The sequence below is a fragment of the Ictalurus punctatus genome, chromosome 5, assembly GCF_001660625.3.
Source record: "Ictalurus punctatus breed USDA103 chromosome 5, Coco_2.0, whole genome shotgun sequence".
NCBI lineage: Eukaryota > Metazoa > Chordata > Actinopteri > Siluriformes > Ictaluridae > Ictalurus > Ictalurus punctatus.
The window spans coordinates 31,882,420-31,909,922 of record NC_030420.2 but is presented as its reverse complement, the minus strand read 5'-3'; the positions used below and the strand labels follow the sequence as shown (position 1 = coordinate 31,909,922).

At 43.5% G+C, this 27,503-nt stretch overlaps 1 protein-coding gene across 7 annotated transcripts in view; it reads right to left on the bottom strand.

Moving 5' to 3' along the window:
- The window catches only part of nfic (nuclear factor I/C), a 132,563-nt gene that overhangs the window by 86,161 nt on the left and 18,899 nt on the right, over nt 1-27,503 (bottom strand). For all 7 annotated transcript variants that reach the window (XM_017466992.3, XM_053680448.1, XM_053680446.1 and 4 more), the window contains one exon: nt 1-45. This exon is cut by the window's left edge and continues 487 nt beyond it. In XM_017466992.3, coding sequence (XP_017322481.1) covers nt 1-45 — 45 coding nt within the window. The remainder of the gene's footprint in view (nt 46-27,503) is intronic.

Below are 27,503 nucleotides of genomic sequence, written 5' to 3'. Positions count from 1 at the left end.
GCGGACGTGCGGCAGCAGTGCCTCGATGAACGGATGGAACTCATCCTGGAGGACAGAGGAAGACAGGAAATGAGTTCTAACTCTATACAATCTCAAAAAAAAAAAAAGGTACTAAGGTGTACCTTTTCGTGGTACAAATCCCTGACACTGGGGAGGTCTCCTCGAGTGTACACCTTTTATACCATTAGCTACATGGAGATAGTGTAGCTGTGTACTTTCCAAAGGAATTTAAAGGGGCAGTATGTAACATTCAAAGTCCTTTCCTTCTTGCAATTTTAATTAACAAACCACGAACAAGCCGTTCCTTTCCCCCAACCGACCACACCCCTTCTCTGGAAAGAATTTAACCCTTGTAAGTTCTGTCTTACTCAGATGAACCGCCGTCCCCTTGTGCACGTATTCCCGCCTCATTCCCGTTTCCTGGGATAGACTTCGGATGCAGCACAACCCTGACCAGGACGGGAGCGCTTACTGAACATGAATGAACAAATAACCGAATCAATTAAAGCTTTTTCTTTAAGAATAAAAAGGTATAGCTCAGCAACTGTGCTTCATCTGGAGGTGGAGCCTATTTCAGGGTCAGAAATAAGAAAAATCCATAGCGTTATGGCGAAACAGAGGTTTCTTGGAAATGATATGATTACAATAGATCGAGTTTAAAAAGAGTTTAAAAATGCCAAACTGCACCTTTAAGATATTTCTGTTATACTATGCTTTCAATGGAGTACTGCTGGTGTATCCGGACAGTAAAATATTTTAAGAACCGCATTACTGCAATAATATAGCAAACCGTGATGATTATCGAGACGTAAATCATAATATAACGTCAGCACACGTCTATTATCGGCATTTTTAGTCTCACTAAATATTTTCCTTTCTTCGTTTTCTGCTGAAAACGTCCTGGCAGAACCGCGTTTTTGCGCAAGCGGAGGTTTTCAGTAAAAACATCACAGCCCACAGCAGTTCATTGTCACAGCATAACCACAGCCAGTCTTCATTTATCCAATTAGCTTTTGTTGACTATTTTCCTTCTTAGCGGTAAGTTTCGACAACAATACACATGTGTGCGTCTCCGAGGCTGCTCGCCGACCGCAGTTCCTCCTCTGTTTAGAGTAGAAGCATTATGTTTGGCCTTGCTAATCGCTTCCATACTCTGTGCAGTTGCATCGCTAAATGCCAGCACGGTGGTGGTGGTGGTGTGCTATAAAAAATAAAAAAAAAACATGCATGTAGATCCGTTAGCAAAACAAGAAGCATATGCATCTGAAACTGTGTCTGTGTGTGTCTGTGCATACATGCATAGTCATAACGAGAGCAATGGAAGAAAAAAAAAATTCCACATACTAGTAATCTGTAGGATGCATTAGAGTGCATTAGAGTTTAAATGGAGGTCACGATTAGTCGCGATAATCGATCATACAACACACGGACGTTACAAGATCTCGCGTTCCAATCAGGAGGATGATGTCTAACGTAGGAGCGGAAAAATAAAGCCTGTCTCGTTTCGGCTCCACTGTTATTCTGTTCACCGGACAAGACTCGAGCTGGGAGTCGGGACAAAAATGTCATACCAGGATACTTGAAGGCATTTCTACAGTGAACAATACGTGTCACGATGAGGCTCGGCTCGGAGAGGAACGGAGTACATGTGACGGCGTTACGTGACCTGGATGCAAAGAACCGGTAATCCGTTACGGTTACGTCAAAAAACAAAGTAATCTGATTACAGGTACGTTTTGTAAAAAGAAATAGGAATACTATCATGATTACAGTGTTTTTCATTTAAAACCAAAGAAATGAATCTTTTTCAATTAGACACGTACGCTTTTTCGGACCGTCTAAATTTCAGAAAACGTCCGGGATTCGGCTTTAGTTTCGTTATGATGCGCTTATGGTCTGATACAGCATCGTCTTTACATTGCTTTACCCCCTCTCTGCAATTCCCGCCTTCTCGCACACCGATTGGTCGATTATGAAAGGGTTGCAGCAACCATTGGCCAAATTCCTGCCTCTCAGCCGTTAGCCTTCTCTCAGCGAACGTGCGAAGGCGAAGCGCTGTTGTGTTCGGCATCAAACAATCGCTTGACAATAGCAGCAAATGACAGCTGTCCTGAGTCGAAACCACACCCATGACCATATAAGGTCATTTTTAATTTCATGTTATTGCATCGCTTCCTATTACGCGGCCATTCAAGTGTGTAAATGATGGCAGAAAGTTCCGTGGACATTCAAAAGAATGTAAAACGCAGGCAGAGTGAAACCCATTATATATATATATATATATATATATATATATATATATATATATATATATATATACATATATGACCTTTTCAGTGTAAAGTCTGCACTCATAGTAACTGTTTTGAACGCTATTAAGGGATGGGATTGATGGACGGATGGAGGGATGGATATTCAGTACAATGTTACTTCAGTATGAATTTGAGAGTTTGTAAGTGCTATAAAAAATACAGACGATGCTGAAGTAACCAGATCCGATACACGCGATCATTATCTGATCATTTCTGATACCAGAAAACGAAAAAAAAACAAAAAAAAACAGTGGATTGGATATTGAAGAAAGAGCAAATGAATTTTCTCTGATTCGGTAACAAATGGAAAAAGACTGGATTTGGGTTTTGTTGCTGCTGTTGTTGTTGTCGTTGTCAGGATTGAGTTTTATTATATTTATACCTCATTCTATTCATTATATCAGCAGTGTAAGCGATTTTTGCGTGAGCTGCAGTTTCACGCAAAAGTGCTTCCGTTACAAAAAATCATTTATCATCTACATCGTCGAATCATCTCAAGAACAAAATATCGAACGGGTATCGAAATCTGCTGATACTCGGGGTTTCTCGGTATCTGCATCCTATTGCACACGTCTAGACGAGACTTCCGTTAACGTTTGAAGAAAAAAACCAACAACAAACAAACAAACACTGTAGAAGCAGGAAGAGTTAGTTACTAATCCGTAATAAAAGCTGATTAATAACATATTCCTGTCGACAGAGAGCACATAATTCAAGCTCTGCAATTAAAGTCATTAAAACAAACAACAAACAGCTGGCAGCTTTATGCAGTAAAACTACTTTTCATAATGATACAGACAGGAGGCCTTGAACCAAGAACGTCTAACTGTTCTTCGCACCATTCTTCTGTATAAACTCTAGAAACTGTTGTGTGTGAAAATCCCAGGAGATCAGCGGTTTCTGAAACGCTCAAACCGGCCACATCTGGAATCAACATCCATGCCACGGTTAAAGTCACAGAGATCAGACTTTCTCTTCATTCTGATGTTCGATGTGAACATTAACTGAAGCTCTCGACCTGTATCTGCATGACTTCATGCATTGCACGGCTGCCACGAATGTGTAGGAGTACAGACGTTCCTAATAAAGTGGACCGTATGTCTTATCCGTCATGCTCTGCCTCCGTCCTGCTGTTCTTTTTTACCGTCGTAGATGACAATCACATGACAATAAACTGACGCGCGGTGACGGTATTGTTCCACAAGTGAGATTTCACACACCGTTTCAACAGTTTATCTGCAAAAGTCGAACTTTTGTCAGTGTTTGTAAACACTACGGATAATTTCGCCGTCGTTTCGCTACGATAAACATTCACGGCGCTCAAATAGTTTTCCTAACATGATAATGGACGAAAAGCTAGCATCGGCACGTTCTGCGTCAGAGTCATAATTTCAAACGAGGATGCCAACATTATACAACTAGTACAGACATGAGACAGAGAGAGAGAGAGAAAGAGAGAGAGAGAGAGAGAGAGAGAGAGAGAGAGAGAGAGAGAGAGAAAGAGAGAGAATGAAAAGTGAGAGAAGGACAGATAGAAGGACAGAGAGATTGAAAAAGAAGTTGAGAGACAGAGAGACAGCGCAAGAGAGACAGGGCAGTGGGGAAGAAAAGATAAAGCCAGGGAAAAAGAGGGAGGGAGGACAAAGAGAGAGATACAAAGAGACGGAGCGACAAAGAGAAAAACAGAGAGAGGGAGACGGGGAGAGAGATTCAGAGAAGAAAAGAGCGCGATAGAGTAAGACAGAAGAAGAGCAAGAAAGAGGCAGTGCGAAAGTTTGACACAGACAAAGAAAGAAAGAAAGAAAGAAAGAAAGAAAGAAAGAAAGAAAGAAAGGAACTGAGGCAGAGAGCTGGAAAGATAAGAGAAAGAGACAGAGACACAATCAAAGAAAGAGAAAGATACCGAGAGATACAAAGAGACAGAGATATAGACAAAAGGAGAAAGAGAGAAAGAGAGAGAGAGAGAGAGAGAGAGACACACACAAAGAGAGAAACAAAGTCAGACAGAAGAACAGCAAGAAAGAGGCAGAGAGAAAATTAGAAGCACAGACAAAGAAAGAAAGAAAGAAAGATAGAGACAGAGACAACCAAAGAGAAAGACAGATAAAGAGACAGAGTAAGGCAGATAGAGAGAGGGTTAGACAAAAAGAGAAAGGGGTGGAGAAAGTGGCAGAGAGAAAAAGTCAGATATATATATATATATATATATATATATATATATATATATATATATATATATATGTGTGTGTGTGTGTATATACAGTATAAGAGAAAGACAGTGAGAGAGACACTGAGAGAGAGAGAGAGAGAGAGAGAGAGAGAGAGAGAGAGAGAGTGCAGTTAGAGGAGTGTAACTGAACATGACTATGAAACACGGAAGATCTCACGCGATTAATTGTTCCGTTCTCAAAAGCGCTAACGCTAAACTCTTCCAGCTGCACAAACTGTCTTTTCCTGAAAAACCCAACACACAGCACCACATCATCACCCAGGGGAACGTCTCTTAACTTTCTTTACTCCTCCACATGTAAAGGGACCAGCTCCACCCAGCACCAAGCCAAACACGACTCAGGACTACACCGTGAAGCAGCCCAGACATTCTCTCTCCACCACACAATACAATCGAAACCATTCCAGTTGCACCCAACACGGCACAAAAATCACATGGCACGGTGCACGTTCACGTTCGAAATCCTAACCCTAGGTTCTGACGTTCACCTTGCTGACCTCAATACACCTCTCACGTCACTGCAGAGGATTAAGTGTGTGTGCTGACGTCTGGCTAGAAAGACAGCAACACTTAAAGCTGCTCAAGAGAAAGCTGTTTCACTTCGTTCTCACGGTATACATACATACACACACTATACTGTATACACTCTAGAAGCTCTTGAAACCTCTGCCAGGAATCATCATCCAGAGTAAAATCATTTCCAGGGACAACTCTAAAGGTGCAGCTCAAAATATACAAGCCTCCTAAGGACCTCCTACCTGATAAACTACCCAATAAGTGTACGTACTTAATAAAACAGCAACTCGGTATATGACTAGCACCTACTGCATACTCAAGGTTACTTTACAGAGCTATTTTCGAAACGGGAAACCAATAAGATTTATTCAAGCAAGTCAGATTCACTTACAAGGAATGTAACCTGGAAGTTGCTCACAGTAGCACAGAGACTGAATTGAAAATATAATGTGCTTTTACGTCCAGTTATTTGGACTCTCTTCCTTGTAGTAGGAGTTCAAAGCAATCAGCACATGGGTGATTGGATTGGTCGAGAGGCCCTGTCGTGTACTAAACATGGCATTGTCCAGGATCACAGCCTGCAATCAGGGCTGGAAGACCACAACCAATGATAGAGTGCTACAGTTACTATATAAACTGTCCAAGGCTTGACTAAAAAAGATCTGAAAAGAGAGAGAGAGAGAGAGAGTGAGTGATAAGGAGGGTGACTGCAAGAGAGAGACTGATGGAAACCAGGGATCCGGTCTGGAGCGAGGAGACAATAGGCAAAAAATGTGAATGGATAAGATTAACATACCTCTGCCTTTTGCAAAACAACCCTGAACCAGAGGTTTAGGAGGCCAAACACAACTCGGATTCTATGTCACCAATCAGTACTGTTGCAGCCGAGCATGCTCAGAGAAGCACGAAGACGAGTTACAGTCTCTAAGTGCTTAATTTCGCTGGAGGACCATAGGGAAATCAAAGCTCCTAAAATGGAGCGTGAGTTTACAGACAGGCCCGAGTCCCAACAGATGGCCAAGTGTGTACGTTCTCCATGTCCGGATAGAGCTGCTCTCATTACACCGACTCCAGCACAGGCAAGCCCACTGAGCACTCCTCTAGTGAAAATAAACATTCATTTGGGTTTCCTCCACCTAGCAGCCTCAAATGATACAGCTGGGACCACTCCGAGTTCAGCCAAGGCACGAGATAGACCTTGATACAGAAGTAGCTAGAAAAAAAACGGATCAAAAATGAAATTATACGGACAGTGGATTAGTTTGGCTCTGCAGCTACAGCGATAGTGCCATTAAAGCGGAGTAAGCAAGATGGTGCAATAAGGAGTGTGATGGATTTACCAAACAATGGACTTTAAAGGGTACTAGAATTAGGAGGGGACTGGATTTACCAAACACTGGACTTTACAGGGTACTAGAATTAGGAGGGGACTGGATTTACCAAACACTGGACTTCACGGGGTACTAGAATTAGGAGGGGACTGGATTTACCAAACACTGGACTTTACAGTGTACTAGAATTAGGAGGGGACTGGATTTACCAAACACTGGACTTTACAGTGTACTAGAATTAGGAGGGGACTGGATTTACCAAACACTGGACTTTACAGGGAACTAGAATTAGGAGGGGACTGGATTTACCAAACACTGGACTTTACAGGGAACTAGAATTAGGAGGGGACTGGATTTACCAAACACTGGACTTCACGGGGTACTAGAATTAGGAGGGGACTGGATTTACCAAACACTGGACTTCACGGGGTACTAGAATTAGGAGGGGACTGGATTTACCAAACACTGGACTTTACAGTGTACTAGAATTAGGAGGGGACTGGATTTACCAAACACTGGACTTTACAGTGTACTAGAATTAGGAGGGGACTGGATTTACCAAACACTGGACTTTACAGTGTACTAGAATTAGGAGGGGACTGGATTTACCAAACACTGGACTTTACGGGGAACTAGAATTAGGAGGGGACTGGACTTACCAAACACTGGACTTTACAGGGTACTAGAATTAGGGGGGGACTGGATTTACCAAACACTGGACTTTATGGGGTACTAGAATTAGGAGGGGATTGGATTTACCAAACACTGGACTTTACAGGGTACTACAATTAGGAGGGGACTGGATTTACCAAACCTGGTCTTGGCGAGATACTGGAGATACTTCCACTGACTAACTTGACTAATGACTTGACTAGTACTAAATTTATAGGGACACTGGATTTGGCAAATCTGAGGTTGGTGGGGTACTGGAGTAAAGGGGGTACTGGATAAAACAAAAACTGTGGTTGGTTGGTTGAGTACTAAGTTTAGGAAGACATTGGATGTAGATTGTCCTGCAGTGTATTTAGAAGGTCTTCCATTTACCACACAGGAGTTGTCGAAGTACTGCATTTAGAAGGGACTGGCTTCACTGCCACATTGGAGCATTTACACAGTTACTGTTACACTACCATTGGATGAGTACAGGAGCTAGGATGCTACTGGAATTACTGCCACTCTGGAATTGGTGGGGTGCTAAATTTCAAATTGTCTTGCGCTCCCTACCATGTTGGAGCTGGCAGGATATTGGCGTTAGAAGGTCCTGAATTTATCACACTGGAGTTAGCAGTTTAGAAGATCCTGAATTCATTACCACACCGGAGTTGGCAGGGTCCTGAATTTAGAAGGTCCTGAATTAGTGTTACATTGGAGTTGGCAAGGTACTGAATTTGGAAGGTCTAGAATTTATCACTAGAGTTGGCAGAATGCTGGATTTTTAGAAGGTCCTACTCCAGTGATTTACTGCCACGCTGAAATGTAAGCAGAGTTCTAGAGGCAGTGGATTTCTCTGAGTGTTTGCAGTTAGAGAGGCAATTTTTTAAAAATTGCAGGACCCCTCCCTTCCTAGTAGTACTCTGTCTAGTTCCATTATTCTCTGCTGTTTTCCTAACCCCCTCCCCACCCCAGCCTCCAGTCACCTCTGCTCTACTCTCGCCTCTGTACAACTTCCATCTGTGCAAACCCAAATTTTACAAGCATCCGAGGACAGCCGCACAAACCTCAGTCTCCTTTTCTCACTCTCGCTTTTTCTCTCCCTCTATCAACCTTACACATTCGTTCTGCGACTGTTTAAATCGGCTCTGTCCCGAATTGGCCCTTCTGATGATTCAGGAGATTCAGGAAGATCAGGTTGAGATGGTGATCATTTATCTTGAGGTAAACCTGCTGAGTATTTGCAAGAGCAATGTGAATGCACAAAAGCTTCCAAAGGAAACCTCTTTCTTCCCAGTCTCTCCTTTTCATTCTTTCCATATTAGGGCTGGCCATGGTCCAAAGGAACACTCTGCTTCCCCTATGGTCTTTTGAGGTCGGGCAGTAATGGTGAGGTGTGCTGAGGATACACAGAGGTGATGGATTGGCTCAAAAGGGGCTAATAACCTTGAGATCTGATATGGTTCTCTAAGCCCTACAGTCTTACCCAAAATTTGCATTTTGTGGTGGACGTGGTGGGGTGGGGGTGGGCTGGTGATGGTGGGGGGGGTGGGGGTGGGGGTGTGCGAGTCCTCGGATTCTCGGCTGTAAATGGGTTGAGTAACAAAAGAGTTTGGGACACAGCATCATCAAGAACTTGCAGTATTCTTACTCAACCAAGTTCGTTTTGCCACGCCCTACACCACGCCCTAGTCCTATCTGAAATGGTGCACTCAATCTCATGTATGCAAGGGTAAACAAGTTTTTTTTAAAAATTGGGATTTGGGAACTCAATGGGTCATTACTCAGCCAAACTGTGTCATAACCATCGGGCATTTTTTTATTCAAACATAAGTTAGCAAACAAAAGAACTACCAAGGAATACAATTAGCATACCATGGTGAAAGCAACCCCTTGATGCAAGCTCTAGGTGAAGATCGGTAATCAGTTATACGCCATTAAATTAGCTGATAGATGGGTTGGGTTCCACATAAGAGGCAAAAAAGTTGCCTTCCTTAATTTCGCAACCCATCCAAATATCTTTTTCCTCCATCGATGTGAAGATCTTATCTACAGAACACTGCAAGGGAGGTTGGGTAAGAGGCCTCTTTTCACTGATCACTCAAAATCATGGAGTAAATGCTTTAGGGTGTGCTGTTACAGATAAATAATCAATGATTGGATGGTGCGATGCAGCAGAGTTGATCATTTTCCTAAAAATGCACATCCCAAAGTGTTTAAACCCCTTTTTATACCAATTGTTTCATTATTAATTGTACGTTTTGTCAAGTTATAGTTAGTGTATATTTAATGCTGTGGCACATCGCTTGTGGTGCTGTGGTAATGCTGTGGTACGAGTTAGTTATTGTTATATAATCACTTACATTACAGCAGCTATAAACGTTTGTTCCATCAGCAGTCTCTCCTTTTTTTCTCTCTCTCTCTCGAAGCTAATAAGCTAAAAAGTGTAGCATGCTACGTTATTTTAACGCAACTGAAAGAGTTTCCCATGTTGAAAAAACTTTTACTGACTTTTACAAAGCACTGACGCTGGAGACTCCTTCCAAAAAAAACATTTTGTTACTTTAGAATGTGAAAATCTGGACAACCTTATGGATCTACCCTGGGCTGGAAGAGGATGATGAAGATAACAGGGCTGATGATGAAGCTGTTTTGGTTATTAGGGGTTTACTGCTGGTTCCTTAACGAGTTCCCTTAAAAAGCCTTAACACACACACACACACTTTATAACTCTTAAACAGTAAGACACATTCAAATCATAACACATAACTTGTTAGTGCATACACGCACACACACTCACACACTCGTTACAGACCTACACACACACACACACACACACCAGAGGAGAGCGGTGGACCGTCCCAGCCGTGGTGGCGCAGTAATCGAATCAGTTTGTTATTGCAGAGATGGAAATGTGTTTTTATTCAGGCCCGTTGCCAGGATACCATTTTTATTATGGCTAACACAGAGAATTGTGATTTCTTTTTCGTTTCACGTGGATCTCTTTCAGAACATAAACACTCGGAGTGTGTGTGTGTGGGAATGTCTTGGGGGTTGGCTGGTGGGTTGGTAGGGTAACTGAAAGCTGTGGCCATGATAACACACACACACACACACACACAGAGACAGAGCGTTGCCACGGTAACCAGTTGGTGGCTAGCACGTGTCGCAGCCGGAGCTTTTCCCCGGCGATCTCCTTGAAAAAACTTTCCCTGCAGAAACCCAAGTCAGGAAAGACTTACTTCAGCTCCGAAAAATTCGGCCCTTTTTTTTTTTTTTTTTTTTAACTTTTTTTCTTTTCCCAAGCCACATCATTACCAATCAAAATAGCTTCGCAGACATTTCAAAACTACAATTTGTAGTGGAGCCACGTTAACCGTTCCATTAAAGAACCACAAAAAAGAATCGCCATCTTTTCCCGCTTTTTATGACGTTATTATTATTGTACACTTTAGCCGGGACAGAACGCGGCGTGCTGGAGCCGCACGAGCGACGAATACCTGCGCTGGTGTTCTTCAGCCTGAAGATCGCTGTATGATTTAGGGCCAAAATTCCTCCCACTCTGGGTGGAGGCTCCGTTTCTCTTTTCTCTGTCGTCTATTTCTTTTACCTTTCACTCACTTTCTCTTAAGCCCCTCTTGCCGTTCTTTCTATTTTCCTTATCTAATATCTAATCCGCCTGAAAACTGAAATGTACAAAATTTTCCCCTTATCCCAAAGGTACTTGACTGGAGTAGCCTCAGCGTCTGAAAGCTTTACTTTTGCACTGGCTCTACATAGCTAGCGTTGCTAAGGAAAACTAACGGATACGGGATTAACGACGTGCAAACTATATACCCAAATCATCACACACTCTCCTCAAACCATGTCGAGTTGTTTCAGTATCTCAGTCAAACTTGACGATGTGCTTCCTGACATATCACCCTCTCAGAAAAGGGTACTAACCTGTACCTTTCCGTGTTTCTGGGGTGGTACCCTTATCTTTTGTACCTCTAATATGTAGTAAGTAAACATCTGTATACATGTGGCACCTGAAGGACAGTACTAAATGAAATGAAATAAGAACTTTAAACAAAATAATAATTATTTACACTGATTCATCCTGTTCAAAAGTTTACACCCCCTCTCCCTCCGGCTCTTCATGTATCGTGTTGCCTTCTTGAGCATCAGTACTCGGCGTGTACGAGTCCCTCATTCGTCCTCGGTGTGAAAAGATGGATTTCACCTCAACGTCGTAAGGCCGTTGTTGGAAAGGGCTCGGATATGTAGAAGATGCTGGAAAAGCAAAGAACGTGCAGGACCTGGAGGATTTATTCTGAAGAACAGTGGGGAGTTTAACCGCTCAGGACGAACAAGGGACTCGTGAAGAACCATCACAAAACATAAAAACATCATGTCGTCGATCATCCAGGTGACGACACACGGTATTCCCAAACTTCACAATCTGTACATTGTCAAAATCGCTAATCCCACCCACATTTAGAGCCACGCCCACATAACGAGTGATGACGATGAACTCCCATCGACTCTGCACACGTACAGACAGGTCTCCCAGTGACGCTGTAACGCTGTCCGGCCTCACACTACAAACAGATTCGAGGTGGACCTTAATCACGGACCTTACGTCCCGGAAAACCGGCTCCCTGGAGTGTTCCATAAAGTCTTTTATTGCATCCTCAATAAATAAGCTATAGTTAGTTCAAAATGCAGCTGCTAGAGCGCTTGCGAGATCACGGAAATATGAACATATTACCCCAATTTTATCATCTCTACACTGGTTACACGTTAAGTTCCGTATCGATTATAAAATACTGCTACTCGCCTATAAAGCGCTAAACGGCCAAGCTACGTCTATTACGCTACAATCCTTCACGCAGTTTGAGGTCGCAAAAATCTGGACTTTTGATAATACCGAGGATATCAAAGTCTACCAAAGGAGGTAGAGCTTTTTCCCACTTAGCTCCTGAACTCTGGAATAGCCTTCCTAATAATGTTCCGGGTTCAGGCAGACTCTCAGTTTAAAATCCAGATTAAAAACACATTTCTTTAGCTTAGCATTCACATAATGCATCACATAACCTCGTACTCCAGTCATGTCTTCTGTCGAGCCGCACGTGATATTATGGAGATGCCAGCGATCCTGACCCTTTCTGCTCTCCGGATCTGCCTGATCCATCCCGATGCCCTACCTCTGGATGGAGCTCTCATCAACTGGAGGCTACAGCCTGGAGATTGCTGAGGACGGTACCGCTTGATGTACCATGAAATGGTTTTTGACCTCAATTCCACATGGACATTCTCACTGGGACTACGGTTGCAGCGATGGCCTCGGGACTGCACTTACCACATACACTTTTACACTCGGGTCTCTTCTAGTGAACAGTGGACTAGTTCAATAAACAGACTTCATATAAAACCCATAATGAACTTTCTTTTACTTTCACACTATCCGGTGTTACCCAGATGAGGACGGGTTCCCTTCTGAGTCCGGTTCCTCTCAAGGTTTCTTCCTCTTAACATCTTAGGCAGTCTTTCCTTACCACCGTCGCCACCGGCTCGCTCAATAGGGATAAATTCCCACGCTGAAAACCTCTATCCTGTGTTTATATGTTTCTGTAAAGCTGCTTTGAGACAATGTCCGTTGTTAAAAGCGCTATACAAATCAAACTGAATTGAATTGAATTGAATCTCTGCCTGAAATGCAATGAACAGCAGCTACGCTAATCCTTCTCCATTTGTTTCCTCTTCCTACCTCGGGATGCCCATCCCACATGCCCGCATGCCCGTTCCCGAGGTAATCAGTGAATGTACCAGCTCCAGCTCAGAACCAGCCTCTACGACGATTCTAAATGACACCAACACCTGCGAAGAATCTAATCGTCACAATAACAAGCTCTACATGTGTTGCTCCTGGGATAGCAGCGGGCCTGACCCGTTCTGCCCTCCGGGCCAGCCTTGACCGTTCTGGTGCCCTGCTTCTGAAGTTCTCGTCGCTTGGAGGCCAGTCACTGTTGCTGAGGATGGCCCCATATGGTCAGCCTGGGGACTCATGGAGATGGCATTGGACTGCAGATCTGGTCTTGGGACTGCGGTTGTGGTGGCGGTTTTGGATTGCACAAACAGGCGTTGTTTGTTGAGACTGTGGTGAATTTCCTGATTACACAGTCGCAATCTTCAATGTTTTATCCTATAGCACACAGTTATAGAAGGGAATTATTTATAATGACACTACCCGTTGTTCCCCAGATGAGGACGGGTTCCCTTTGAGTCCGGTTCCTCTCAAGGTTTCCGCCTCGTATCGTCTCAGGGAGTTTTTCCTCACCACCGCCGCCTCTGGCCCGCTCATTCGGGATCAATTTATGGCCATGTCCATTGTGAACAGCGCTAAACGGATAAAGCTGAACTGAATTGAACGAGACACGTTCCTGGACTTCATGGTAACCACAAAGAAGTTCATTTGTAACCGGCGGAGTACGTCGTAATGAGAAACGGTCACGATGAATCAATTAGCGAGGCCACAAAATTCCAATTATGACACAAGCGCTGTGAGAACCCTGGGATTGGGGATGATATGGATGAAAAATCCTATTGATTGTATTTGGACTCTCCACTGTGTGAAATATGTTGTCAGAAGACAACACAAAATACATGACATGTGTGTGTGTGTGTGTGTGTGTGTGTGATACAATTTTCATAAAATTAACGCCAATCTTTCCGATTGCAAACTAACTGTGTCAAAGGTGATGTTCTGTTGACTTCCCGCAGTGAGTCATACAACTCTCTCTCTTTCCCGCTCCCCCTCTCTCTCTTTCTTTCTTTCTTTCTCTCCCTCTCCCACTCTCTCTTTCTTTCTCTCTCTCTTTCTCGCGCTCTCTCTCACTCTCGCCTCTGCACAAGCTGAGTCAGCCATCGCCATTACAATAGCAAGAGAGAGAGAGAAACAAAGAGAAGGGGGGGGGGGGGTATTAATGAGGGAAGACTGCAGTATAAGGGTTTGCTCGTAGCTCTGCTGCTTCTGACCCACTTCCTGCCTGTTTTTTTTTTCATGACCGCATGGAAATCGCCGGATATGAATTCCTGCATATCAGCGCTGCGAATCTTTGGCCCAGGACTCATTTCCGTACCTGCGACGTAACGGACGCGAGTTTAGATTTGCGTTTGCGAATGTTACGACCGAAATAATGACGTGAAAGTTCTCAGCCAAGATGGAAAGCAGTGACACGCCGGACCGAAAAACAGAAACGGACAGAAAAAAAAAAAAAACGCGGATATTTTTTCCTCTTTTTTTAAATTTTTCTCGCGTACGTTATAGCAGCTTTTAGCAGTTTCCGCAGCCACCCGTTTTCTCTGTCTTCACCTTAATGAGGCGTAAACAAAAAACGTGCGTAACGTGACCGAGAAAATCTCAAAGCGTAAGCTCTTCTGTACTGAAAACCGGAGACGCCTTCTGGAAATGCTACGCTACATAAACATCTCCTTACAGCCAAAATAATCAGGACTTCCCGACCAATCAGATTCGGGAATCCTGCGACGGCGTGATATACGGCGAGGGGACACTACTTCTCACCTTAGACGTCTCGATGCTGTAATTAACAACGACGTCTTCGCAACAAATTGCTAACGCTGTTATGTGGTACAGGAATAAATTTTCCCTATCAGTTTTAATTTTTAAACCTATCTTCGTTTATGCTTAGTCAAATAACGATATGTTCGTCCAACTAATTATGTGACCTGTGCCCCAAATCGTAAAGGTGAAACTGTACGTTTGTTTGAAGGAATTTGCATGCTAACATAACTCCAAATTTGTATATTTCATTTACTTAAAATGGGCGTATTCGGCGATTTTGTATATCGAAAACTTTATATACAAACGAGACAATGTCTCACGAGGCGACGGTAAAAATCTTGACGTGATGACCATGCGGCTTTATACTAGGCTATACTAGTAGGAATACGTTTATGTTAATTATTTAGGTTTAGCTACCTAAACGTCATAGCTGCAGGATAAATCTAAAAAAAAAAAAAAAAAACAAGCTTGCTAATTGTCTACAGAGGGTTCCGCCCCTTATATTTGTACACATGTGCAAATTAACCATGTCTATAATTCATGTGGTTGTTATGTTGTTTATAATCCCTGCATTGGAAAAGCAAGCGGGTAGACTTGCCCGGGGCAACGCTAGCAGCGAACGGCGCGACTGGGAATCATTCTTTATCAACGTCTAACTGAATAATGAAGAGCTGTCAGCGGACGGCCACCTCTAATTATGACAAGCAGCCACGAGGGCTGCATTCCCATGCCAGATGAATGCACCTGTCCCATTAGCATATGAAATAACACCATTGACGAAAGAGGAAGAAAAAAAAAAAAACGGAGAGAAGGTTTGTTTACCGAAGATTAGAAACAAGGACGGCTCAGCATAATGAAGTCCCACTCCATGTGGAGAACAATTAGCGCTATACACGGCCTGTCTTTGTGTCCCGGAGTGGCTCCGAGACAGTCCTGAGACGTCTGGTGGGAACTCATAACGTGGGAAATTAGTAGCGTCGAGACAAGAACGCCTCGTTTTAACCTTAAGCTTAACCTTAACCTTGAGTCAAGTGAAGGTATAGAGGAGAGGATGGTTACATTATTCACTAAGGGAGAAAAACATTCCAGTCTGACACTGGAAACGGTTTTGTTGTTTTTTTTACCCCCCAGTCTGACACTGTCCGTTTGGGTGAGTCCGTACCCATGATAGGCTGAGATTCATGTTCTCGGCTGACGGGAGTGGAACCCGACGTGGTCTTCTACAGTTCCACCTCAAACTTCGGTGTTTTGTGCATTCCGAGATGCTTTTCTGCGCGACACGGTTGTAAAGCGTTATTATTTGCGTTACTATCTCCTTCCTGGTCGAAGCTCGAACCTTTTTCCTGGCCATTTTTCTCTGACTCTCTCTTATCAACAAGGCGTCTCCACTTACAGAACTGTCGCCGGCTCAGTTTCCCCCACCATTCTATATAAACTCTAGAGACAGTTGTCTCTCAGGTGAAATTCCCATTAGATCAGGAGTTTCTGATCTACTCAAACCAGTCTGGTACCAACATCCATGCCACGGTTAACGACACAAAGATCAGACTGTTCCCCATTGTGATGTTTGATGTGAACATCGCCTAAAGCTCTTGACCTGTATCTGCACTATTTTACGCATTGTACTGCTGCCACATGATTGGCTGATTAGATAACTGCATAAACGAGCAGGCGTTTCTAATATAGTGGACGGCGAGTGTGCACGTTGTCGGATTTTTTTTTCCCTGATAGTGTTATAGCACTATATATAACTATATAGAACTACTTTAATCTTGAGAATCAAACAGCAAATCGTTAAAAAAAAAAAATATCGAAAACTTCCCTCAAGTTTCTAATTATGATTATTTTTTTTCAATATTTTTTTATTTATCAGCTACGAGTGTGTGTGATTGTCCGGTTGGGACCCCGTCCGGGGCACCCCGTCCGGCTTGTGCCCCGAGTTCCCTGGGTCAGGCGCCAGGCTCCCTGTGACCCTGTGTAGGATAAGCGGTACAGAAGATGGCTGGATATTTCGACACTGCACACCTCACCGGGATAAAGAGCGTATATGGGTGTTTGAAACCCTTTTAGAAGAGCACCAGGACGCACGACCGTCAGCGTTCAGCAAACACCTCCTCTTCCATGCGCTTCAATGCTATCTGCTGACGTCTTGCCCTCACCTCTGGCAGAACCAGGTTGTTTTGCACTGCCTTAAAGGCACACTGCGAGTGTCACCTGAACCTGTTCACCCAGTCCACACAGAGTCCCGGTGTGGGAACGGATCACAGGACAGCAGGGCTCCAGGCGTTTCCTCGAACAATGCCGTCGCTCTCATACAGTCGCACTGCGCCGACTGTTCCTGCGAGGCCTCGGACGCGTACACAGAGGCTCTGTGTCCAATCAATACCACTCCCAGTGAACCTGAGCTCCGCATGCCTTTCTATATTCCGCCGGAGTGTTACACGGTGTCAGGTTACAGCTTTCTAATGCGCTGCGCTCTGTTTTAACGCCCCCCGTGACATGAGGGTCTGAGTCTACTCACAGCTCTGTGCTTTCTGGGAAACAAACCTGATATTCGGCCCCTCTCCTCTGATGACTAATTCGGGTGAATTTGAGCTAAACGAGGGGAAAAACTGAAGTGATGGAACTATTCTAGAACATTCCTTCACGCTGTTTTGCCTCCGTGTTGCAAATTTCTGACCTCAACGTTTGCGATTGACCGCATTTGACTGGACAGACGTGCAGGTTTTGCGGGTTTATCAAAGGAAGAGAACGCCACCACGGAGCACATGAAATGTCGTGGTTCGAGATTCTGGTGCTAGTTTGTGACGTGGTGGTGTATTTTTGCTGTTCCTGTGAGAAGTTAGCAGATGCGCATACATACGTCACGGCCCTGGGGACGTTGTTATTGCTTGCACGGTTACATCGTTCGATATTAGGAAACAAAAAATGGTCCAGCAGCTTCACATCAATAAGAAATGCAGAGTAGAAGTATTGGAGGAGTCGGTGCGAACACTGGACTCAAAGTCCCAGAATGCAATTCGACAACGGGTTAACATGTCAGTGAAACGAGTTTAAACTTAAAAAGCCAACTCAAAATAAATATTGGACCCCCTTTCGGAAATCTTAGAGGCTCCACTTGTGCACTGATTTATGCAGTCCAGGAAAACAAGGCATCCATTACGGAGGATTACAGAGGATCGCCCGGGCACCGATAGTCCAAGCTCTCTCTCTCTCTCTCTCTCTTTCTCTCCTCTGTGTCGAGCTCCACATGGTCATAAAAGTCACAAAGGTCATGATTCTTTGACTTCTAGGTCATGCATGTACACACTGTTAAGTAGAGGATACGCTCAACACCCAATACAGCACCTGTTCCGCTTAGGCTCGCAGTTTACACTGCAAAGACGACGCAGTCAGCGCTGCACACAGTCCTTGCATTACGTGCGTTTGACGTCATGCGCCCACGTGACTGGGAAACGGCTTATACTTCCGATTCGAGACGATAACTACTATTTCCATACACGCTAAATAAACATCCACCATACAAGTCCCTGTGTGAGATGTTACTATAGAAAGAATAACGTATTAGAAGCACAACGCTATGATATACGGTAGCGATGCTTATATATATGGTACCATTGTCCTCCATTGAAGAACAGGGTAAAGGCGTGCTAACACTTTCGTCTCGAGTCAGTGATTATACACCTACATTATATAGTGACCCATAGGGATGTAACTGATACGATGCCAGACACTATATACGCAAGGTAGAAGTACCTATTAACCTGGCAACTCGGTGTGCATCCGTAAATAGCAATACCGGAAATTCTCATCGTCCGGCCAGAGTTTTCATCAGCAGCCAGCTATTAGTGCGGGTCTAAATACTAAACAATCCCTGCTGCGTCCTATTATCAGAGCTTTTCCACGAAGGCTTATAGAGTTTCAACAACATTCAGAATGCAGATTTACTAAAGCCAGGATATCGGGGCAGGAAACTCGCTGGCAACGATATCCTACCTTAACCAGGTCTCCAGGCCTAACTTTCCCAAAGAATGTTCAGAGCCTGATGAGATTTCCATCGTTGTTTGGCACAGCAGAAAAGCAAAGTAAAAACTCGAAGACCTTCCAAATTAAAGGACACAAACTGGGTCCCAGTACCAGATATAAACTTATTAAAGAGGAGTTTTCCATGTGATTTATCCATCGCATCTGCAATTAGCACAAACCAGAATCCGTCTATCCATCCATTTACCATACCGCTGAGAACCTGGAGGAATCTCAGGGAACTTGAGGAGCAACCCTGGACAAGGTGCCCATCCATCGCAGGGCACAATCACACACTGCGGACAATCTGGAAACGCCAATCATCCTACAGTACAGTGCGGCGTTGTTTTTGGACTGGGGGAGGAAACCGGAGTACCCAGAGGAAACCCCTGAAGCACAGGGAGAACATGCAGGCTCTATGCGCACAGGGCGGAGACAGGATTTGAAACCCCAAACCGGAAGGTGCGAGGTAAACGTGCTAACCACTAAAAATAACAACAACAACAACAACAACAACAACAACCAGAAAATATATCCGTCTGCACAAATATAAAGTCTAGGGGCAGTCGCTGAATTCCTTTGATGTGCATTTAAAATATGCGACAATGTAACCCGAATTCAAAAATACAACCGTTAAAGAATGAAAGTGTTGGGAAAGTCTTAGAAGGGCTGATCTTTTGAAATTTGATCTTGACTTTGCAACGCTGGAGCGATACAGTACCACGGGTAACACAGTATTACTCCTAGTACATGTGTTTGCGGCACCGATCCACTACCAAACTAGGGCATGATCTATCCAAACACCGAGTTTAAATTGAGCAAAGACGTGACAAAAGTCACGTCTTACATAAAGACGTATCGATAGCGACGAAACGTAACAACTGCCCCCTCGGCATCCGCTACAAGCGGATACGCGGTTTTCCACTTTTCTGGTGTTTCTGTCCTAGGCGTTCTAGTCTGCAGATGATGTGCATCACATCAAAGGTGACATTAAAAAGCCCTGGAGTATCCCTTTAAAAGGCCGAATATATTTAACGCGCCGAGTCAGCGCAAGCTGTTAGACCTGTTATTATTTAAACGCTTCTGTCATCACAGTATCACAAAACCGAGCTGTAAATCGCACCCATCCCTGATTGAGCCTGTTAACAGAAATTCAAAAGGCACAGAGAGCTTTAAGTGCTTTTTAAAAACGTGCTCCGCACACCGCGCTCTTTGTCTTCCTTGCCAAGCAAGTCACGCGCGAGGCTTAGCGTATAAATACGAACTAGAAAATCAGCCTGAGGTGCTGCGTCTGTGGCCAAGCGTGAAGTGCCAAACAGCGGTGTGAGAAAGAAGGTAAACCAGGAGCGTTCACAGCCACATCAATAATGAACGATCTGAAGCCAAGTGCGTCCCATCACGGTGTCTCAGCAGCTATTTAAAACCTGACGGGGGTAACGAGAAGACCAGAGACTCCTGAAGTAAGCCTCTAATGGAGATGAACAGCACCTTTAAACTACACCCAAAAAAAAAAACAACCCCGATTCTTAGATGCGCTGTGATAAAAAAAAATACCACATTCGGACGTTCACGCAGGCTGGTGCATAAAAGATTTCAATTAAAATAAGTCAAACATTCAGCACCGAAAATCACCTCTGATATAAAATACACGTTATATTATAAGCGTAAATCTATCACGCTTAGGTTTTGTTTTTTGGGGTTTTTTTTTTTTTTTAATCATGGATAATTCTCTTTTAAGGGAAGCAAACAGGCATCCGGGATCAAAAATACGGTACAATATAGAAATCAATAATATTCCAATGCATAAAAAATGACTTCGTAATCACATCATGGCACACTGACTTCAGATCAGATTTCTGTTGCTTTTAGTAATATTTTTAAAAAAATCCTAATCATTTTAGTAGTCGTTTATTTATGTTAAAATTTCTTTACTCTGGTTCATTTATTTGTTTTAATAATCTGTTAGTGTATTTATTTGTTTTGATCATTTAAATAATTTACATGAACATTCATTTCATCGGTGTATGTTATATTATTGTTTAGACAGATATAGATATGTGCGTGTGTGTGTGTTTCCTTATGTTAATTTATTTCCTATAGCATGTTGTTGAATATATAGCACTTAAGTCACACAAGTTGTTTTAAATGTGCTTTATAAATAAATCATACTTGCTCTTTTTTTTCCTTCTCTTCAATAATGGCTTGTCCGATTTAAAAAGCGGTCAGACCCAAAGCCGTGGCGTTATGTTGTACTATACAGCTACGAACGTTTATTTTTTCCCCCCACACTCGATCAAAATAGGTCCAGAAGGATTTCTTCGAATTCTGCCCTCAATGACGCCGTGTGCAGACGTAAATCACGACTAAGCGATATCGTTTCATTCTCCGCTGGAGGAACTCTCAGTAACACAAAGCAGGTGATCAGACTAATTCCCAGCGAGCAGTGGTAATTAAATGGGGTGTAAAATGGTGGGCTCAGAGCAGTTTATGTACAATACGTGGGCCCTGGGGCGTGTGTGTGCGTGTATGTTGCGAGGTCAGACCCGGGTGGGCCGGTGGGTTGCTTGAGGGGGGAAAGCTGCCTCTCTGACTTCATCTTCCTTTTTTCTTAATTACATCAGGCCTGTAAGTGAATTTGGCTCGAGCGCCAGGCCCATGGACAGCACAGCTGTAACTCTGGAGAAATAAACTAGGTCTGCCTCTCTCTCTCTCTCTCTCTCTCTCTCTCTCTCTCTCTCTCTCTCTCTCGCTCTATCTATGCCAGTGGACACAGATCAGAAGAGTCCAAACCAAATTAAATCTACTTTCAAACCTGATGAATAATTGATCAATTGAAAAGAAGGAGGATACAGAGCCATTTAATTATTTAAAGATCAAAACTGATTTTTGGGACATGGTGACTCCCGTTTGCCCCACTTAAGCACTTTTTTAAAAAAAAACAAAACAAAAAAAACACACCAGGGCTCTTTAGGAGGTCACAGTGACTACCTCGTTGTGTCCGCACAAAGGGAACGTGTTATATTAGTGAACACCTCTGTGATAGGGAGCAGGTAGCCCAAAAGAATTACGACCAAATTCAAAATCACCTTATTGTTTTTCTTAAAACGGAACATTTGCTCAGTTTAAACGTGTGATGTGTTTTCTGTGTTGTGTTGTGAATAACGTACGGGGTTTACGAGATTTGCAAATCCCTGCATTCTGTTTTTATTCACGTTTTACACAGCGTCCCAGCTTTTTCTGGAATTGGGAACGTTATTCTGAAATCGTTCCACAGATTGTAGACGCGGTTTTTCGCAGATTGGTGAGCCTCTGGCCATCTTTACTTCTGAGAGACTCTGCCAATCTAAGATACTCTTTTTATACCCAATCATGTTACTGACCTGTTGCCAATTAACCTCTAGCTGTTTCTTTTTAGTCACACTTACTTTTTCAGCCTTCAGTTGCCCACTTCGCAACTTTATTTCATAATTCCAAATTATGCTTATTTTGTATGGTGCGACCATTCCTATGGTGTGTATGGTGCGACCATTCCTATGGTGGATATGATGTGACAAATCCTATGATCTGTATGGTGCGACCAATCCTATGTTCTGTATGATGTGACAAATCCTATGACCTGTATGGTGCGACCAATCCTACGGTGTTTATGGTGCGACCAATCTGATGAAGTGTATGGTGCGACCAATCCTATGGTGTGTATGATGTGACAAATCCTATGACCTGTATGGTGCAACCAATCCTACGGTGTTTATGGTGCAACCAATCTGATGAAGTGTATGGTGCGACCAATCCTATGGTGCATATGATGTGACAAATCCTATGACCTGTATGGTGCGACCAATCCTACGGTGTTTATGGTGCGACCAATCTGATAAAGTGTATGGTGCGACCAATCCTATGGTGTGTATGATGTGACAAATCCTATGACCTGTATGGTGCGACCAATCCTACGGTGTTTATGGTGCAACCAATCTGATGAAGTGTATGGTGCGACCAATCCTATGGTGTGTATGATAGAATCAATCCTATCGTGCAAAATCTGCTATTCTGAACTCAATGGCTAATAGGATATATAATTTATACATGAAACATGAATGCTATCCTTCCCACCCAATCAGTAAGGCCAATTATGCTCTCTAGGACTCCTGCTGTGGTGTGCCTATTGTGACTCAAATAGCTGTGGTAACTGTGGGATTTGAACTTGTCATCTTTTGATGAAAGGGTAAACACTTGGACAGTTCAGAAATTATTTTCAAAAGATGCAAACCTAACATGTCCCTCATCTCTCCTCAGCTACGGGCAATTACACAACGAGCTAGTGCGCTAATCTTCATAATCCGTGCTCTGCCACAACAAGGAATCCTCTAAGAGCTAGGCAACAAAGCTGCTTAAGTCTCTTGCCTTCCTCTCCTTGTGAAGCTCCTGAGAGACACAGAGAGAGAGAGAGAGAGAGAGAGAGAGAGAGAGAGAGAGAGAGAGAAAGGGGAACCACCCTTTGAACGGTCTGCAGTGGTCTGCATTTGTAAGTGTGCCCCTTTCGGACCTGGTGTAGGTGGGCGCTCGCTAAGAGCTGGCAAACCGCTTCACAGCAGATTTGTCTGATCAAAACAGACAACAATCTTATTTACTTTCATTCGCATTGGCCTCTGTTAGCCCGAGGCTTCTTCTGTGTCCTCTTTTGACTTTCCACCGCCTCCTCAGAGACTAGCAGATTGTTTTTTTCCTACGCCGCTTTGCTTGGGGATTTTCTTCCAGTGACAAGCACAGCCGCTTCCAATTGATGAACATTCTTCCACTGGCTCACATTAATGCAACTAATCTTGAGAGCAAAAGCATATATGCTTCCAAGATAAGTATAAGATCCGGCAATTCATCTTTCCAAACGACCCCATGAAGATAAAACTCTAATGGATACCACATCTTGGTACCTGCTAAGTTTCTGGGACAGCTAAAGGTTCTGGAAGAATGTCTTGTACACTCTCAGAGGTGCTAACAATGCTAACATGATGAAGCAGGCAGAGAGCAAAATTTCGCCAGAAAAACCCCTAGCGTCAGTGAACAAGACCAAACGGCCAGCCGGCTAGTTTGTCACAGGTAAACACGGGTGAGGTTTAAGTATCCGAGTCTCGATTTGCGTCATCACATTATGAATTTATTTTAACAATAACAACCACAACTTTCTTCATCCGACCTTAGCTAAGTTTGCTAGCCGGCTAGTTAACAGCTAGCACACTAGCTCATATTTCTCACACTTAGCCACAAGTAGCATCTCATTCTGTGGAAAAAAACAAAGAAACAAACAAACAAGATTTTTCAAACGTCTAGCAAAAAAGCAAAAACAAACAGAGCATTAGCTCAGCTAGCTAGTGGGCTAGTTTACTGCTAGTAAACATTTCTCCGTCACATTAGCTACATTAGCTAGCAGGATAGCTAACCATGCACCTTCCCTTCTATGGCTAAAGGTTTCCTGAAAGTCTGGGTTTGTTTGTTTTTTAAATTTTTATTATTTTTTTTAATGTCATTTTTAATGGAATTAGTGCTGAGGTACAGAAATATCTATCTATGTCATCAGAATTAGCATGAACCGTTTTTGTGTGGTTTAAAAGCTCTGCTATTAGCAAACCTTCAAGAGTGTTAGCATAGGTGGGGATTTAAATGTGGAAAACAGTGATGGATTAAATTATGAGGCAATAAACAGAGGAGAGGAGAGGAGAGGAGAGGAGAGAAGAGGAGAGGAGAGGAGACCTAGTTCTGCTACAGCAGTCAGATAAGGTCACAGCTCAGGATTGACGTCCTCCTCCATTTACAACACTGCACTGCTGAGCTACAGCGCTAATTCTTACAGATCTCTGTCTGGGCCTGTAATGTGCGCTCTCTCTCTCTCTCTCTCTCTCTCTCTCTCACACACACACACACACACACACACACACACCTCACTTCTGCCCTACATGCTCTCCATGCCTTTCAGCTGCTGACGTCTGTTGATTTGTGCCAACATGTGCACCTCTCTTCTGCAGGATGGAAGGAAAACATACCTCCACACACACACACACACACACATACACACACATCGAGGCAAACAATAAAGCCTCACCATAAAGTCAAAGCCAACATGAATAGGCACACTGTATTCTGACCCCAGGCTTTTCCGCTTTCCATAGGAAGACTCAACAGAAACGGATGAGCGCATTAGACATGGTCAGGTCCACAAGGAGAAAACAGAGAAAGAAGACGTGAAGAAGAGCTACTGTACAGGGTCTGCTTTCCTTGGAATGATCCCTGATTACCACAACCTCACTTATACTCTCACACGAGCCTATCGGCACTATTTCAAATTCTGCTGAATGTGCAGAAATTCAAACACGGAATCCTTAACGTATGTCAGTGGCCATGATGGCCAGCGGCGGTCCTAGACCATTTCACCAGGCTGGGGGAATTTGCTCAGTTAGAGACGCCGGTCCTTCGTTATAGACCTTCCTGTTCTTCAAATAACTCAAAAACTGCAGCTTTAACTAAAAAAAATATAGAAAGGTGCTGTTTTCAGGGGTCTCCCCTATTGTCCCTGCTGGAAAAAACAACAACAACAACAGAAACCCTCATAGAATTCCCAATGGCCTTAATGGTTATAATGAGAATTGTACTGGTTTTAATGGAAACTCTTTTTAACGGTCCATGTGGATCTCTACTGGTAATCTGTTGCCTTCTATTGGTGGTATGTTATGTCTAGTAGATACCATTAAGGACCAATAATGGTAATGGTAATTGTTTTAATGGTTAGCTGATGGTGTGTAATGGTATTTGTAGTGGAAACCATTAGAATTTCTGTGACGGTTTCTATTGTTTGGTTTTTTTTCAGCAGGGGTGGCACTTCTGGTGCTGGAACAAAGCTGTCCATAGACATTTCTAGATTTGTTCAAGAATGACAAAATAGATACATAGACAGATAGATACATCCATCCATCCATCCATCCATTTTCTATAGCACTTTTCCTACTTATCCTACAGGGTCACGGGGAACCTAGAGCCTATCCCAGGGAGCATGGATACACCCTGGACAGGGTGCCAATCCATCGCAGGGCACAATCACATACACACTCACACACACATTCATACACTATGGACACTTTAGACACGCCAATCAGCCTACCATGCATGTGTTTGGACTGGGGGAGGAAACCGGAGTACCCGGAGGAAACCCCCGCAGCACGGGGAGAACATGCACACACAGGGTAGCGTCGGCAATCGAACCCCCGACCCTGGAGATGTGAGGCGGACGTGCTATCCACTAAGCCACCATGCGCCAAAATAGATAGATAGAGAGACAGACAGATAAATAAATAAATAAATAAATAAAGTACCAATGACCAGTTTAACATCCTGCAAATCTTGCATTCTCCCAGAAACCATCATTTGGCTTTGATATACCGCCTCCAAACCGCCAGTCAGTCTTGTTTCCAAGAAGCAAACTTGATTGACTAAATGAACTCAATTCAAAGACTAATCATGCGGCTGGGATTTTTCACAGCGCTATTTATGTACATAATTACACGCTCTTGGAAAACTACGATCCATCCTACAATCGCATACTATGATACTATGACAAACCTGTCAATACAGCATGCATCTCATTCGCCCCCACGCCGTTTGCGCGCGCGTGTGTGTGTGTGTGTTTTTTATGAGAGGTAAGTTAACCGACAGGATATTTATGGCATTATAGAAGTCAAAACTAGAGCTCCTGCCCTCTATCACACTGCAGATCGATAGCACCACATCCTCCAGCAATCTAACTGTAATATTTCTTTGTTTTGGAGACGCGTTTGAGTGAAAGGATTTTTAAGTCATGTCTGGGCTCAGCGCCACTGCGTGGGCCACACACTTCAGAAAGAGACCGACTGCGGGGGGGATGGGGGGATGGGGGGTGTAGAGCTAGTACTCTTTGTGTCATTTCAAAATGTATTGCTGTATTCAGAAAGCCGTCAAATTTTTACAAATCTAATTGCACTGAGTGACAAAATAATAAATTCAATAAAATTCCAATAATATATAATATATATATATATATATATATATATATAGCATGATTATAATCGATAATAAAATGGTAGCTAGTGCAATAATAACCAATGGTGGCTAAGTGGAGCCGTGATCTAGGAAGGTGAGCAAATCAAAGAAACATTTCTTTATATCTGACAATTAGACATATTCTTTTCAATCTTTGGCCAGTCTATAGAGGAGATAAGTCTTTAGTTGCGAATGAGGACTTTGTGAAGATGAACGTTTGTTGAACGGCTCTGCGCTCCCTGCCCCTATGGACGCTATGCCACTGCAGGAATCTTTCATCTTTAACTCTCTGCTCCATCAGAGGCGCCGCGATGACAGCTAGCCTTAACACGACGCAGCTCTGCCTCAACACTCCGAGGCTGATTTTCGCCACCAGCTGCCGTTGCCGAGCCTCTACACATCCGTACGCCCCACGTAGGAACGTCTCCGGAACGTCGCTGGTGTTGACACACTCTAAGCTCACCAAAAATAAAAGCCGAGCGCGGGATGCGTGTTTGTTCGCCGCCCATTTCTGTTAGTGTCCTTTTGTGCAATAGATTAGCCTAGATAAGCATTCTGATGTTTACACAGGTTTCCAGAGAAGATACGTGACAGGGCCGGTCTCAGACTCCGAGGAAAGAGGAAGCAGCGGGAACTTTTGATAAATACGGCCGGATTCGTCGCGACTCCTGCGCGTCAACAGCCGGCGTGTTCTAAATGCAGATAAACGCACGTGGGTTGGCTAGGGCGTGCAGGTATGCGACAGGTTTCATGCCATTTCACGTAGAAGAGAAACGAAATTAAAACACAGAGCTGGAGGCCATTACTCAGTT